The 17842-nt window shown below is 44.2% G+C and overlaps 1 protein-coding gene across 3 annotated transcripts in view; it reads right to left on the bottom strand.

Moving 5' to 3' along the window:
• LOC144821266 (cytochrome P450 4V2-like) overlaps window positions 1–17842 on the bottom strand; it is a 301369-nt gene that overhangs the window by 86935 nt on the left and 196592 nt on the right. For all 3 annotated transcript variants that reach the window (XM_078678090.1, XM_078678091.1, XM_078678092.1), the window contains one exon: window positions 14127–14212. In XM_078678090.1, the coding sequence (XP_078534216.1) occupies window positions 14127–14212 (86 nt within the window). The remainder of the gene's footprint in view (window positions 1–14126; window positions 14213–17842) is intronic.

Genomic DNA, 17842 nt, shown 5'->3' with positions numbered 1-17842 from the left:
TTTCTGTGTGTTTGTTTCAGTACAAAACATTACTGTAGTCACTGACATATTCACCTTACTACGTTCGTTTAACCTGGAGTTTTTTCAGTGTATTCTAGTTTTTTTTTAACAGAAAGTAATATTTTATTACCATACGTAAAGCCAACCCACGCCGCACACACAAGGATTGGCCATAGGGTCCTATGTTTTTTAAAGGGTAGGGGGGCCGGATGGCCCACTCCCCTAGCCTTCTTGGGGCCCGGGGATCCCATCCTACAGAGACTTTTTGTTAATGAAAGGGGGGGGGTGTGAGGCCTCCCTCCCTGTACCTTGTTTGGCTCGAGGGACCCAGCCACCACATAAAATAAAGGGAAGAGGGGCCACAAAGCTGCCCTCTGACCCTTGCTAGACCCGGGGGACGCCATCCACCAGAGCTCTTTTTCTAAATTAATGGGGAGGGGGCCTGGAGGCCCCACTACTGGAGACTTGTTATGCCCTGAGATCCCCATCCCCCCAGGGCTACTACTAAATGTAAAGGGGGGGCATACAACCCCCCTCTCAAAGCCTTTTCTGGCCCCCTCCCCATTCTCATTAGAAATTCACTGAAAAAAAACGAAGGTTACAGGGATGTTATATTTAGAATCACATTTCACTCATACAAAACCAGTAAAATTCAGCAGGTATAGTTACGTGAGCTAACTATAACTTACGCCCCCACAATGCACTGTTTATGATCTCACATATTGCGTCACACATGAAAAGATCAGTGACATCACTCATGATATCTCAAATTACATCACTGATATCATCATCCAGTGATTGTGAGTGTTTTCTAAACGTTTTTGTGTGTTTAATGTATTTACTAACGTACCGCAAAAGTTAAATTAGTAAACTGTGTGCACAATTAATGAGTGATTCCTTTTTTTAACATAGTTTATGTGAGTCGCTCTGTGACTGTGTTTATCTGTGTGTGAGTGGGTGTTTAAGTGACTGCACAGGTATGTGAGTGGGTATGTGTGAGTAGTTGTATGGGTGTAAAAGTGGGTGTCTGAGTAGCTGTGTGGGTGACTTAATGGCAGCCTGAGTGGCGTATTGGTGAGTAAGTAGGTGTGTCAGTGGCTGTTTGGGTGGGTGAGTGAGTGGCTGTGTGGGTGGCTGTATGGGTGGGTGAGTGGGTGTGTCAGTGACTGAATGGGTGAATGAGTGGGTGTCTGAATGGCTGTATGAGCGAGTGACAGGTTTGTAGGTGGCTGTATGGATGAGTGAGTGGCTGTATGAGTGAGTGTTTGGTTAAGTGTGTTGGGGTGTAAGTGGCTGAATGGAAGAATGAGTGCCTGTGGGATTGGCTGTATGGGTGAGTGAGTGGCTGTGTGAGTGGTTGTATGGATGTGTGAATGGGTATGTAAGTGGTTAAGTGGGTGTGTTAGAGAGAGAGAGAGTGGTGGTATGGGTGAGTGAGTGGTTCTATAGAGAGGCTTTATGGTGAGTGAGTTGGTGTGTATAGGTTAATAACTGGGTGTGTCAGTAGCTGTATGGGTGAGTGTGTGGCTGTTTGAGTGGCTGTATGGGTGAGTGACTGGTTTTATGACCATGCTCTATGAGTGAGTGAGTTAGATGTGAGGGGCTCTGTGGATAAGTGAGTGGTTGTGTAATTACTTATATGGGTCTGTGAGTGGGAATATAAGTAGTTGTGTGGGTGTATGAGAGGTTGTCTAGGGGTGTCACTGTGTGTGTGTGTGAGTGGTTCTGTGAATGATGTCATGAGTGATGTCATTTGAGATGTCATGAGTGATGTCATTGACCATGTCATGAGTGACGTAATATGTGAGGTCATAAGCAGTGCATTGGGGGCGTAAATTATAGTTAGCTCAGCTAACTATAACTGCTGAATTTCACTGGTTTTGTATGAGGGAAATCAGAGCCTAAGTATAATGTCCCTTTAAACTTTTTTTTCAGTGACTTTCTACAGTTTTGAAAATTATATTTTCTAACTATAAAGCCCATGTAACCTTTGATTTTAAGTGAATTTATAAGGTTTTATTTAAATGTTATTCCCTAACTGTAACCACTAGCCTTCAACACTAAGTGTGTGAGTGAGTGCATGAGTGTCTCAGTGGGGTATGAGTGTCTGAGTAGGTTTGTAAGTCGGTGTGAGAGAGTATAAGTGGGGCTGTTAGTGGTTATTTAAGTGTCTAAATGGGTCTGTGAGTGGGTGTGTGAGTGGGAGTGTAAGTCGCTGATCAGGGTGGGCGCGCTCACTCTTAGATCCAACCAGCAGTGCGCCAAGAGGTCCCTTTCAGGAGTGGTTGAGAAAGGGGGTGGTGAGGTCTGAGGGATCCCGCTGTGGGGGACTTTCTTGTAGCAACAATAGAGGTTCTTGGCCTCTAACGACCCTCAGCTGCCAAGGGGACTTTATCCTCCAACCAGTAGAGTGCCAGAAGGCCTCTGACAAGGCCTCAGCAATCCCACTGTCGGAGACTTACTTGTGGCAACAATAGGGGTTCTGGGCCCACAATGAGCCTCAGCAGCCAAAGGGACTTCATTCCTCACTCAATACTGTGCCAAGAGCCCCCTTTGCAGAGTGGTTGAGAAAGGGGCAGGGCCTCCAACAAGGTCTCAGAAATTCAGCTGTGGGGGAATTACTAGCAGCAACAACAAGGGTTCTTGGGTCCCAATGACCCTCAGCAGCCAAGGGGACATTACCTCCAACCAGTAATGCGCCAGGAGGATCCTTTGCAGAGTGGTTGAGAAAGGGGTGGACCTCCAACGAGATCTGGGCAAACTCGCTTTGGGGGACTTACTTGTGGCAACAATAGGGGCTCTTGGCCTCCAACAACGCTGAGCAGTCAAAGTGACTTCATCTCCCAACCAGTAGTGGGCCAGGAGGTCCCTTTGCAGAGTGGATAATAAAGAGGGAGGGGCCTCCTGTGAGGTCTCGGCAATCCCGCTGTAGGGGACTTACTTGTGGGTGTTATTTAGCCCCGGGGAGGTGGTGGTCCACGGGGCTCAGAAGGGTCTGAGCGCCCCGCCTTAATCTTTCTTTAGCCCCAGGGAGGTGATGGTCCTCGGGCTCAATGAGTCTCAGGAGGGGGTACCTCATGCTCTGCCCTCCTTTTTTTTTTTAAAATGCCCCCCGGGACCTAGCTCACCTGGGTGCTGTATTAAAAAAATAAGACGGGAGGCCGTAGTTGTTTTTTTTACATTTATGTCACAGATTCACGGATATGTTGCGTTTTCGCAGCAAATTGTTTTTTTTAAGTGCTTTTAGGCCCTGTCGGGTCCCTCTGGAACTCCATGACCAGAGCTAAGGATATTCCTACTCTGCCCCCCTTTTCCTTTTTTAAGAACATTTTTGCGGGACTTAAATGAAAGCAGAGTCCCAAGATGGCAGGCAACACTTCCTGGTTGAAGTGTTGGCAGCCAATCAGATCTCAGCACGAGATCGAGAGGGTTTGCGAAGCCTTCGAGTCCATAAATATACAAATTTGTTTTTTCTTTAATATCTCCCAAACTACTGAATGGATTTACACCAATTCACAAAAAGGTCGCTTTCTGGACCAACACCTGCTTTTCTGCCAAATGTGTTGTAATTCCGTTTAGCTGTTCGGGCTGTAGCTGTGTTTAGAATATCAATTGGGAAATTGCATGGGGAAAATGCGTTTTGGGCCCCTTTTTTCTCAGGCCCCACTTGACGGAAAACCCTGAAACTTTCAAGACTGCAGCTGAAGTGAGTAGCAACCTAGTTTTGAAATTTTCGCTAAGATTTGTCAAACGGGGCCGAAGTTATTGGCAAAACAAAAAACATGTGTCATGCAAAAGTGTCTATGTAGAGACACAGCGGCAAAGACTGTGAAAAGGACTATAGAAAGATACCCTCTTATTGACACATTGGAAACCTTGAAGGGTTTTATAGGAAGCCCTCACTCACCAACCTGGTTGGTGACATGCTTCATCATCGGGCCCACCAGGAGAAGCCGAGTGCCTCCCTGGTGTGCTACAACGCCAGATTACTGCGGAGCTGGATTTTGTGACAGTGGTGTGAAAAGTGATGTTAAAAAAGTCTAAAGCTGTACCAATCACAATGATTTATTTACTGGTCAGTTTAGACATGGTTAAAAAAGAGTATGTGTGGAATAACTACCACTAATTATGATGGGAGTTTCCACTTAAAGTGGGGTCAACATGTTTCTGCCCTTTCTAAGTGTAAGGATTACGTGGGCATTCGTCAGGACCGTGTAGCGTGTACCTTGGTGGTATGGGCGCGCTAAGGCCCACCCTAACCAAAGGACGTGAAAGTTAAAAGCTGTTTTATGTGTAAAAAGGTGCAAAACAGAACACAAACCACAAGTTGTGGGATTTACCTCCACTCAGAGGAACTTGTGTAGTTTGTGTAGTAAAAGATCCACGCCCCATGGGTCTCGAGAGGGGGGTGGAGGCGAAAATGGCACACCGCCCGCAACGCCTAGCACCCTCTTGGCACCTAGCTTCTCCTGCTCCGGACCCCGTGGTTTGTGTTCTGTTTTGCACCTTTTTACACATAAAACAGCTTTTCCATCATAATTAGTGGTAGTTATTCCACACATACTCTTTTTTAACCATGTCTAAACTGACCAGTAAATAAATCATGGTGATTGATACAGCTTTAGACTTTTTTAACATAACTTTTCACACCACTGTCACAAAATCCAGCTCCGCAGTAATCTGGCGTTGTAGCACACCAGGGAGGCACTCGGCTTCTCCTGGTGGGTCCGATGATGAAGCATGTCACCAACTAGGTTGGTGAGTGAGGGCTTCCTATAAAACCCTTCAAGGTTTCCAATGTGTCAATAAGAGGGTATCTTTCTATAGTCCTTTTCACAGTCTTTGCCGCTGTGTCTCTACATAGACACTTTTGCATATGACACTTTTCTTTTGTTTTGCATACGTAACCCGGGGGAACAAGAGTGCCTTACACCCTCTCTCTCTCTGATTGTTTCATATAAAACAAAACACATTCCATCTTTGGAAGCTAGTCCTATCTATAACTACCTACTGATGACTGCCAGTAGGTAATAAATATATATAATCATTTACAGATTTACCCATATACTTATCCAATTGGAAACTAGTTTCATGCATGCATGTGCAACAACCTCCTTGTTCTCAAATGCATTATGTATGATACTCAGGTCATTATCATGCTAGCCATAGACTCTGCAGCCAGGCTACAAGACTGCCTAACCACTGTTCAGCAGGGGGTGAAATATAACTGTTTAAAAGTTTGAATGCAGCTTAGCCAGAACTCCTGCTTCTAGCCAACAACTACACAATGGGATAATGCCCTCTAAACTGGGTATGCTGCATGTTGCAGCTCTAAAAGCTAAGGTGAGAACAGTCTATATTGATTCCTCTTTAAACAGACCTTCCAGCATTTCGCGATTCACGAAATTACTGCGAAATCGGCGGAGGAGCGCGATTACCGCAATATTTCCTATTATGGCCGTGAAAAATGCTGTACGCGCACATGTATTCCTGCAGTCCGGTCCCTTGTTAACACCTTGCCAGCGGCGCCGATTCTCCCCCGGTGCTGAACATTCCAATCGCGGGTGTGGTCATGACGGAACGGTTCCGTCATGAGCACAGCGCGGCCGATGCTCATGACGGAACCGTTCCGTCATGAGCATCGCAGGGGTTAATATTCCTTCCTGGTAGGAGGTGGAGAGCTGGGATGAGTGTGTCCGCATGGCGCTGTCACCGAGTCGTGACTTGCCAGGTCTGGTGATAGGGGGCGGGAGTCAGTGGTCTGTGGAGCCCCATGTCCTCCCTTCTCCAAGCTTGCTGAAGGAAAACCGTGAATTCAGAATGCGGCTCTCCCTCTCCTTCATTCGCTCCCACATTAAATGGATTAAAAATAGGAAAGAAACATTTTGTTGGAAATGTCGTCTTTCTCTGGCATTTTCTCTAACTTGTTTCACATTGATGGAGCCATTCAGTATGACAGGCAGGCGCTCGAAGCAGTATGTTAGAAAAGGTCAGTATGTATTCACGCAATTCAGACTGTGACCCTGAATTTACTGTGAGCAATAAATATGCACTAAACAAGCGCAGTGTCGCAATGAAAGTGAGCAGACGTAATGGGTATTTTTCTTAAAGATGTGAGCCAGAAATTAATAAGATGTAACATGTACCACTTTGTAGTGAGCCAGCTTGCCTCGCGCTAACTGTGTGCAATGCGCGAGACACTTGTCTCGTGCCTACTGCCTACGTAATGTGTTTTGACAGTTGGTGGGCTGGAGGACGGCCATATTTTACTGTGATCTGTCACTGCTGTGTCGTGCTGGCGGGAGCCTTAAATAAACATAACAAGTTACTTAACCTTTGTGCCTCTGAGTTACTACACACTTTTATTAAGACTTTGAAATGTGGTCGAAAAAGCACGTCTCATAAATTTCTAGTGTGTGGATTAGCGCTTTTTTTTTTTTAGGAAACTCGACTTTAGTGTTGTACGGCGCAGTCTTGAGAGTCGCTGAAGGTGGGGCAAGCCACAGGAGCAAACTTTTAATGTTGCTTGCTTCAGAGGATTTAGGAGCTGAATGCGGGAGGTAATGAATGAAAAACGCGCACGTCTAGAGGATGGATGTGACACCGGTGAAGAGCGGCTACTTGCTCTGCTACACATAATAGCTACGTACAAAATAAACACTTAAAAAAAAAAAGATTTTTTTAGCACAAAGTTGTGTAGGCCGTGTGCTGAGTTACAAATGTTAAAGGTGCAGGTAGCGCAACATGGCGGACGGATCTAGGAAATTAAGGAAGGGAAGCAAAAGGAAGCAAAAAGAAAGGGACTGAATCAGAGGTCTAAGTGGGTAGAGTGACGGGAGAACGACGTTCGTAAGCTGTATTAATTTGATCAAAGAAGTTCCCATTCTTTTTATTAAAAAAAAAAAGGCCGCTCCTGGCAGATGAGTTGTTGCAGGTTGAAAGTGAAGTTAGTGAAGGGAGAGGCAGCTACTAAAAATGGCCTCCGGGCAGATAGCAAAAAAATATGGGGAGTTCCTATTTGCTGTACGCACACACATTTCCTGCGGTCCGGTCCCTTGTTAATATTCCCTCCTGTTAGGAGGGTGGAAAGCTGGGATGAGTGTGTCCGCATGGCACTGTCACCGCGTCCTGACCTGCCTAGCTCTGGTGAAAGGGGACAGGGGTCAGTTGTCAGAAGAGAGGGTGAGGAGAGGACGTCTCCATTGCCAGGGGTGTCTCGGAGGTCTCCATGTTCAGTGGGGTCTCGGAGGTCTCCCTGTGCTATTGTGCTTGGCTTAACCTATGCTCCAGAATGGTAATATAAAGGAGAATATAGCATAACATCTCTCTCAGACAGTTTATAATGCCTATTTCAAAGTTAAATACTCTGCTAAATCAGTTTGCATTGATTTAAGGCTGAAAAGGAATGATAACAAGTAAAATAAAGTGCTGCAATAATGCTGCAAAATTTCAATGTTTATGCTGCTAAATTGCAATTTTTGTGCCGCTAAATTTGAAAATCTATGCTGCAATATCCTGGGGGATCGGTTTAAATAGAAACTCTAACAGTTGTCTCTTTGTGCTTTAGGACTGTACATTCTTAGGAAGATCCTTCGTTTTGTGCCACACATTCCATCATAGTGTCTGCCCTGCCTTTGTTTTTAGTGTTTTAATCTCTATTTGGGTCTATCCTGTTATCTGCTTCTCTGTAGAGTATCCAGAACCTAGCCCTGAGGCCACCTGCAAGCTGCATAAATATGGCCCTGCCTCAAAGGCTCGCGGGCCCTTCATTGGTTACCAGCAGAGCATCTAGTGTAATGCCTTTCCATTCAGCATCAGACTTTTGGATAGTGATTTAGCTCTTAGACGAACGTTGAAAGGTCGTTGGACATCTCTAGTGCCTTCAGCAAGCACCAGGGCTTGGAAATTAATTTGCAAAATACCAAATATATGTCCTTTAACACTGGCAATACCATCCGCCCAAATCCGAGTTTAGATGGGCAGCCACTAGAAAAGGTCAACATCTTTGATTATCCAGGCATTACACTAACTGAGGGAATGGATTGGGGTTCCCAGATTAATAAAGCTAGCCTGAAACTCTCCCAGGTAGCAGGAGGCATCCAAACATTTTACAGGAGCGCCGCAAATCGAGCTGTGAGCCCTGCATTAGAGCTATATAAAGTACAGGCAAGAAGTGCCTCTTTATATGGGGAAGAAATTTGGGCCCATTGTGTATTAAACAGGTTAATGTCTATCGGAAACAGTTTCATTAGACAACTGTTGGTGCTTCCATCTAGTACCCCTTTAGTTCCTCTGCGTATGGACCTTGGTGTTAGACCGATCGCAGAGGAAGCTTCCTTACGATCATTATTGTATTGGCGGTGTTTGTGGAGCTCCGCAGAGCTAGTGCATTACAGGGAGGAGCTCACAGAAATAATGGGGCTCCCGAGTGTTCAGAAACTTGCCTGGTTCAAACACATGAAAACCGTGTGCGAGGCACTCGGTAGGTCCACTCTTTGGAGCAACCCTGAAGTAAGCTCCATGGTGATAACCAAGAAGGATCTGGCTGGGTGTTTCAGAGATTCTAAGCTTACGGGCCTTCACACAAGCATCTCCTTGGGCCGATTAACATCTGAATTTCTATTATTGAAGGATGTTTACTCCATAGAACTGGTACAAGATAATATACAGCCGTTTTTGGCAAAGAAACTTTATCTACAGTTCAGACATAGGGTACTGCCACTACGTTCATTCACAAAGAAAAGGGCAAGCTCCGAATCAGAGAATTGCCCTGCATGTAATAAGGAAGTAGAAACGGACCTACATGTGCTATTCTTTTGTCAAATATATAAACGCCAAAGATCCCGAAAGTTAAAACAACTTATAATAAATCTGGGATCTGGCCATTGTAGTGAAGTGTTGAGGGTTCACAAATCTGATACACAAATACAGATTGTTTTTTTCTGTATCTCGATTTTTGTTCTCTATGTGGTGCACTCGCAGTGTTATTCTTAAAAAAGGGCCTCTGATAAGCTCCTAGCTAACCAATGTGTCTTGCCCAGCGACCAAACTTAGATTGGTTTTCCTTTTGTGTGTCCATAGTAAGGATGGGACTTTCTGTGATTTGCTTTTATCTGTATATAAATTTGATAGAATTTATAGATGATTAATTCATTGTATTTGTATTTTAACCTAAAGGTCAAGGAGGGATTGCCTGTTTTATTTGTTTATTAACATGGGATTTATGATGTATTTTATACACTGCAAAAGAATGCAATTATTTATCTTATTTGTATTTAGATCATTTTACTCTGTAATCTCAAACAACACTTTTATGGCTGTTTGCCGAAATAAAGTTTTTCAAGCAAGGAATGATAACAAGTAAAATAAAGTGCTGCAATAATGCTGCAAAATTTCAATGTTTATGCCGCTAAATTGCCATTGTTGTGCCGCTAAATTTGAAAATCTATGCTGCAATATCCTGGAGGGTCGGCTTAAATGGAAACTCTAATAGTTGTCTCTTTGTGCTTTAGGACTGTACATTCTTAGGAAACACCTCGCCCTGCCTAGGCCCCATGCGTGGAAAGTGTTGCCAAATGTATGGAATGCTCCTTTATTAAATTGAATGGAGAAAAAATGGAGCTCATGCTGCTGCTGCTGCAGCATGGCCAAGATTTTCTTGCCTTCCCACCAACATCTAAAAACAAAATCAAAAGTCTTGGTATGTGGCTAGATCGGTCCCTCACTTTTGATCATCAGGCAATGAAACTGGCTGCATCCTATTATGGCATCCTACAGATGCTCCATAAAGTCCTCCTACTCCTTCCCTTCTCAGCAAGGAGACTAATGGTCCAGGCCTTGATACTCTCCCGCATCGACTATGGAAATGCTCTAGGAGATCCAGAGGCGACCACAAACAAACTTCAAGTTATTCAGAAATGTGCAGCACGCTTGCTTCTTAAGATTCCCAACAGCCATTCCGCAAGACCAGCTCTGAAAACCCTGCACTGGCTACCGGTTGTGGAAAGAATAAAATTCAAGTCCCTATGTAGTGCTTACAATTCTTTCTGGAGTAAAGGCCCCCCATCCTACGGACCATCATTTCCTTTATCGTCCTAACAGATGCCTCCGATCATCCAGTCTCTTCCTAGCCTCAGTTCCCAAAATCAATAGGAGGAGAAGTGGTGGCCGGTCTTTCTATTACACTTCTGCTAAGATCTGGAACTCTCTGCCCCCCATTCACGTTCAGGACCCAACCTCCTTTCCTTCCGTAAACTTCTGAAACCTGTATTTTTCAAAACCCCACCTACTAAGCTGGTGTGACCTGCCCGGTATCTCAGCTACTGCTAGGACGCCTTCGGGTAGCCATGCGCTCTATAAATATCTTTAACATAACATAGCATATGGAACTGATGCGGGGATGATCGCTGAGATCAATTTTGCGGTGTAATGACATCAAACCATATGGGTTGAATATTACATCATGTTAGAGGTGCCTATGCTGGTATATTGGTGGATGTAAATATATCAGTTTGTGCTACTGATGAAAATACCGGAGAACATGAATAAATATGAGAAGTACCTGAGTGCAATAGGTGTGCTGATCTTTGCAAAGAAATCTAATAGCCAAGCCAAGATTAAATCAATCTCTACCAAATATAGATGAAAGCTGCACCCATATCCTGGGTAAAGGCCTAGACACAATTGGACTTCTGATGCTGAATGGGAGGGAGTTCCAAAGCGTGGTAGCACCCACCATAAATCTTCTGCTTTCCCAATGGGACTTAAAAACTCTCGGGAGAGTATCACTTTTGCTCATTGTGATCTCAGGCATCAGAAGTCTCCCCTCCCTGACACTATTCAGGAAAGCTATTAAAACCTGGCTATTCACTGATTAATCCTTTCTGCCTGGTTTCCCGTTCTGCTAGCGCCAAGACACCTCTAGGTAATCGTGCGCTGTATAAATTTATAACATAACATAACATAACATTCTGTACTTAGAATATTATTCTTTAAATTGAAAAAGAAAATATTTGGACTTTAGGAGAATTATCCTTCTACTACTAAGGCCACTCATTTATACTGATTTAGGAAATGGATTGGAGAGAACCTATGTCCACCCATGGTGGCTGGGGCACCACTTCCATCCGGCCTCCAATCCTCTCCACTCCACTGAACTCCAAATTAAGCAGCCACAATCAACACCCGAGTCAGATGTGGGCAGAGGATCCTTAACAGTGTATGATAAATCAGAGCACCAGGAGGGTGCTATCAAAACTCCTCTGCATCCCAATAATGGGCTCAGAGAAGCCAGACAAATCTCCTTCCTACCAAGACATGCAGACTTGCCCAGATGGGCGATTCCCCGAGGTCCACGAAGCACAGGGAAGGGGGTCTCCTCCCTACCAGTACAACATGCCATACCTCTTGTTCCACCGCCAAGTTAGACAATATATGCCTAATCAGTGCTATTTGGTGGAAGCACATCTGTCAAATGGTTACCAACCTCTGGGATTTTCTTGCTACCCCAATGTTAAAATAAATTTCTTGCCCTCTCTGGCAGCTGTTGGGGTCGTGGGTCAGTGACCTGTTTGATCACTGCTCCACCAGGAACTTGAAAATAGTCCCATTCCAACGATGTTTTAGGCAAAATTGTATTCTCCAGTACTACCTAACTTACCTTAAGTCAGATATACCCATTGTTCATGTCCAATGTTATTTTCTAGTATCCACCTGTCCCCCAACCTCCCCTCTCTCTCTGCCTGTAAGAGTAGAAAATGGTGATAGAAGCATTCGTTAGCAGAACGAAATTGACCTTTAGACTGTTTTTGAAGTGCCGGGTCAGATGGAACAACCATTGGTCTAATATATTGATTCACAATGGTATAGCTTTACTTGTGTAAACTACACAATGTGAATGTTATATTTGAACCTTTCTGTAGTTTATGCCTTTTACCAGTCACGGCCGACATAACCTGCGGGTGGGGGAGGTGAGAGGGTCACTGAGGGGGCACTGGGGGCAGGGATGTTGCGGGGCAGGGTTTCACGGGGGCTGGGGAGTCACTGGCATGTGGTTAATTTAATAATAAAAAAAATTAAACTTACCTTTCAGCCGGCCGGGTCCGGTGTCGTCTTTGTCCATGCTCTCCTGACTCCGGAAGGAGCAGGAGGCATGCAGACAGGGTCCCACCCCTAAGCCAATCACGATGCTGCAAGCAGCATTGTGACTGACAGGGACGCGGCCTAGCCAGGGGCAAATGGACCGGGCATGATCTCCATGTAGGCTGCATTGCAGCCTGCATGAAGCAGACCAGAGTGCGCATGACTGGTTTAGTCGGCCCCAAAGGGTCAACCAAACCAGTAATGCACACTCAGGAGAGGACACGCCACTTCTCCCCTGCCCAGTCCTACTCGCAGAGCAGCCCCGTGCAACCAAACCCTTCTGTTTTCTCGCAATGCGAGAAGCAGAAACATAAAATGGTATTACCAATTTATGTTTCTGCTTCTCACGCTGAGAGAAAGCAATGGGGTGAGCAATTGGTGAATGCTGCTGCACGGCGGCTTTTGAATATACCTAGAGGTCAATCAACCTCGGCAGGAATCAGAGCACTGCACTGGCTCCCCGTACAGCAGCGTGTGGAATTCAAGGCTTTATGCCTGGTTCATAAAGCATTGTACGGGGGAGGGGCTAAGGATATCCAAAAAATGTTTATGCCCTATACCCCCGCTCACGCTCTAAGGTCCAATAATCTGGGCCTTCTCCAGATTGATAGGATTAGGCGAGTAAGATGGGGTGGAAGAACTTTTTCAAACTGTGCAGCAAAGTTATGGAACAAAATGCCAACAGCCATGAGATTCCAGTTAAATCGACAATCTTTCAGGAAAGATCTGAAAACTTGGCTGTTTACTTCGATCTCGATCTAGCTCCTGTAACATAGACTGTACCACTTCCATACACACCAGCGTCAAGACGCTCCGGCATTCGAGCGCTATACAAACACATATCCTATCCTATCTTATCCTACTCTCCTTCGCTTTAATGGAGGAACCGCCCCTGCCTTTTACAATTGTCACAGTCCCTTTTAAATCGAGCTTAAAATACATGTTTTTCAGCCTCCGACCACCTGACTACCATACAAGTCAGGGACAGAATTTTAACAAGGCCCAGCTGAACAGAAGGATTCAGTGAGATGGAGCCCAGTAATTCTTAGGTGACATAGCACTCTACACCCCTCTCTCCAGTGCTCAGGTCCCTAGGAATTCTCCTGGCCACAGGAGCATGCAAGGCTGCTTGGGTGCGATTCCCAGGTACAGAACAGAACAGTGACATCGGAATGGCAATGCTTGCACCATCATGCTGATGTCAACTACTGTCCGATATTCTTGCAGCAAGGCCCAGCTGCTGATGAAATTCAGGCGAACACCACTATCAAACTGTGATGGAAACTTGGCGGAATAGTGGTATAGATAAGGCCTGGGTCAAGGTGATGTCTGAATAGACCCTTAAGTGTGTAAAGTTATGCAATGCATTTATCACTTATTTATCTGTTAGGATTAGGGCAATTATGACATTTGACATTTTTCTTTTACTTTTGTTCATGCTAGATTAATCTACGTATGCAGTGCACCTTTAATACTACACTTAGTTAAAAACTGGACTGACTGTTGCACTTTCCCTCCCCACACTTACGTACACCTGAAAGGTTAGAGTGTATTTTAGTTGCTTCAAAAAGTGTAGAAAATACAGGCATACTCGCATGAAATGCCAACATTTTATAATCCTGTGAGTGGTCTCTAAATTTGTATTACGTTACCTGGCCACTGCTCTCACACTTTACCGAATCAAGCAAAAGTATATGTTCATGTAATATATGCATACATCATGGAAACCGATGTAGCTCTCGCACCAATACTACATATCTTTTCACACTTGTGAATTATGCGTAATGTACATTTGAATTTATGCATTTCAAACGTCTGCCAAAGAAAGCATATTAGAACCCTAGAGAATATTTTTTAATCAGCTTATATTTTAACTGTTTCATTTTGAAACTGTAAAAAGCTGTAATATTGGAACATTGTTGCAATTCATCAAAAAAGTACATTTAATAGTGACAGAGACTGTTTAAACGGCGTTTATGTTGTACCTTGTCAACAATCCCGTGCCAAGCCATGGGTGAAGAAATTTGTAGAGAACTGATTTATCCATATGTTTGGAAGTGCTGAGAATAGTCTAGGAGAGAAAACATATTTTTTATCAGCGTTTTTTTCACTCAATATAATCATATTTGGGTAATTACATGATAATGTGGACAATGTTATGACGGGAGGCAGATTCTGGTCCATTGCCTACTAATGAGCAGTTGTGCGAAAATAAAATCACCATTACTGGGACAAACGATATTTCCCCAAAAATTCCTGCGATAATTATGGTTGTAGGTCTTTCGGTACTACATACAAGATTAGGGTGGGAGTGGCCCAAAAAAGGGGATTTATCGCACCTTGTAATATTACAGTAATTAGAGCTATGCTTAAAACATGAGAATCATAACACAAATATGCTCAATGCAAACAAGAAAACGGAGGTGCTACTACAGTTCCAGCAACCTACTAACCAAGGTTGCACTTACACATTAACTGAGTTCATGTGTTCTACATGCAGGATAAAGGAACTAAACAAGCATTTGCAATGCAATAGGTCTCGCATTAGGCAAAGTTTGAGCTTTTAGTATTGTAAATGGCATTGGCTATTTTTTTTTGCAGTAGTTACGTTTTGTTTTTATAAAAAGGGACATATAAAATATGTTGCATATTGACATATAATGATGCAGCCCACCTATGACTTATGCAGCAGCAAAATGGAGCAGCATTGAGATCAGAGTGCAGCTCTGGAGGCCACATGTCCACCCACATAAGAAATGTTCGAGGTTGTCCACTGACAAGTTTCCGAAATGGCGCCACCTCCTCTTCGTAACTGAATAATAAACAGATACAGAAAATACACACCACAAGCACTGCAATTTGGCAGCTGCGGCGTCTTCTGCATGATTATAGCCCCTCCCCTCCACATAATTAATCACTTGCCAAATAATGTATCACTTGCCACATAATTCATCGCTTGCCACATAATTTATCACTTGCCACATAATTCATGACACATAATTTATCACTTGCCACATAATATATCACTTGCCACATAATTCATCGCTTGCCACATAATGTATCACTTGCCACATAATTCATCGCTTGCCACATAATGTATCACTTGCCACATAATTCATGACACATAATTTATCACTTGCCACATAATTTATCACTAGCAAAATAATTTATCACTTGCCACATAATTCATCGCTTGCCACATAATGTATCACTTGCCACATAATTCATCGCTTGCCACATAATGTATCACTTGCCACATAATTCATGACACATAATTTATCACTTGCCACATAATTTATCACTTGCTCTACAATTTGCAGATTTTAGCAAAAGCAAACATTCCTTTGTATCTGGAAAGGATCAGAAGTTACATCCTTACGGTTCCCCTACTTTCACTTATTGTAATGCGGTATTTAAAGCACATGCATGCATGTTCCCGTCCATATAAATCCCATTAACGGTTTCACCCATCTTATAATATTCCGACTGCGCATTTTCTACCTGGTGCGCCATACTCTAAAATCAATCCTTTGTATAGTTGACACTCCCAATCCATATATCTTAATACAGACATAAACACGTCATATTGTCAGTTGCCCCAACTCACGTTATTGTTATCTACCTAGATATAAATGTACACGTTCTTTCTGTCACTGGTATTAACGGTTTTCCCCAACTCTCTTTTTACGAACTGCACATTTGTTTGCTCCCAATTGTCACTATTACCTTATGTAAGTAACTTCCGCGCTATATAAAAAAATGGATAATTAAATAAAAAATAAATACCGCAAAACATCCTCGTTACTCTGCCGGCCTGCGACCAGGAAGTCAGGCAGGCCGGCGCGACAACAGGAAACAGGAAGTAGGAGGGCGGGAGCCTACCCCGCCTCCCACGGAAGAGCCGGAAGAGCCGCGATTGGTTGCAGCACCGGAGCAGGCAGGAGCCTACCCTGCGCCCCGGTGCCGAAGAATGGAGGAAGAGTCCTGCTGCCGGTGAGTGGGGCTTCGCTTTGTGGCTGGCCTGCGAGGGCGGGAGGGGGGCATGTGTGGGCGCGCGCGCGGCGGCGGCCTGTGTATGTGTGTGAGCGTGCGTGTGTCTTGGAGTCTGTGTGTATGCGTGTGTGACTGTGGGGGAGGAGGAGGAGGGGGTTGCCTGTCTGGGTGCCTGCGTAAGTGTAAGTGCGAGTGCGCGCGCGTGTGTGTGTGTGTGTGTGTGTGTCTGTGTCTGTCTGTGTGCATGCATGCATGCGCGGTAGGCTGGGAGTATGGGAGGGCGGCGCAGGACGGAACGTGCGCGTTCGCGCACACCAATCCAGCCTGGACTGCGCTCGTGCACCTTCTCGTCCGTCCTTCCCTCAAGACAGCTAACTATACGTCTCCAACCCTGGAAGCATCCTTTGGATGCTAATTCCAGGGCGAGACCTAAAAAGCACTCTCCAAGAAAGTGACAACACAGTAGTGGATAGTGGTTCATAGAACACGATACACTGTATCCTTCTCATCCACTTATCAGTACATTCCAAAATCCTGAATTATGAAATTCAGTTACTGAAAAACAACTTTTTTCCTTTCCACTCCAATGACATCGATAAGTTCAGATATGAATCCGTTTCCACGATGAACACAGTTTTTTTTTAATTTGGTTTATTTCGGAAACAAGCACAGCCTTAAGAAAGAATTCAGCCAACATGTGGTTCATCAATCTTGACTTTTTCAAGGCAGTTAAGTAGAAATGCAATCAATGTAATGTAGGTATTTTCAAAACTCTGTCACACTGGAATCATCCGTAAGGGGAAACAGAGTTTACATCGCATGCGATACATTGCATGCCATTACAATGAGGTTGTTACAACGACCGTGTTATTACATCACGAACCATTACATTGCAATCCGTTAGAACGAGTCGCTGTAGGGGGCAGAAGGTGTTGGATTTACAATCCAACACCTTCCCTGCTGTTGCACAAACTGGAGTAGGAATAGTAAATTATACCATTCCCAAGTCCAGCGCGCCCCCTACAGCGACATATTGAGATGTAAAGGTTTGCGATGTAACAAAGCAGTTGATGTAACGACCATGCTGTAAGGGCATGCGATGTATCGCATGTGTAGTAAAGACATATATGCATCCGTAAGGATCTTAGAGTATCAAATATGTATCAACTGTATTAAACCTGGGGTATTTCCACAAACTTCAGTTAGGAAAATAAGGTCTGAATGTTGTCTCGTAGTCGGTATCTAAATGCGGTGCCCCTCAGGAAACCAACACTCAAGAGTCAGAAAACAGCAGTATCCATAAATATCACTTGGCGTGGGAAATCAAACTGGCTCCCAGTTAGGCTTCTAAAAAGAGTCCATGATAAGCGCCAATGCCGTCTAGTCCCAAGAATGCCAAAAACGCAGGAGAGGCAGCCTGATTCCACTCCCCAGTGCTTTTTTAGTTCCTTTATGCTGCATGTCTTTTGGTACCATGCTGTCTAGAGATCAATTTGTAGATGAAATCGTGCTGAGCAATATAGATAATAAAGAATTTAAAGGAAATACTTTGGTATCATTTCAACTGTACACTTTAGTTGCATCATTTTCAATGCCAGGGCGACCTGTTGTGTGACAGTAGCACTTTATAAATGTTATAAACATTGATTGACGTATGTGATCTGATCAATAACTACACAAAATATTATGATATTGATGGATTTGTTCA

This window comes from Lissotriton helveticus, chromosome 2_2, assembly GCF_964261635.1.
Source record: "Lissotriton helveticus chromosome 2_2, aLisHel1.1, whole genome shotgun sequence".
Classification (NCBI taxonomy): Eukaryota; Metazoa; Chordata; class Amphibia; order Caudata; family Salamandridae; genus Lissotriton; species Lissotriton helveticus.
The sequence above is the reverse complement of the archived record's forward strand: the minus strand, read 5'-3'. Positions and strand labels throughout refer to the sequence as shown.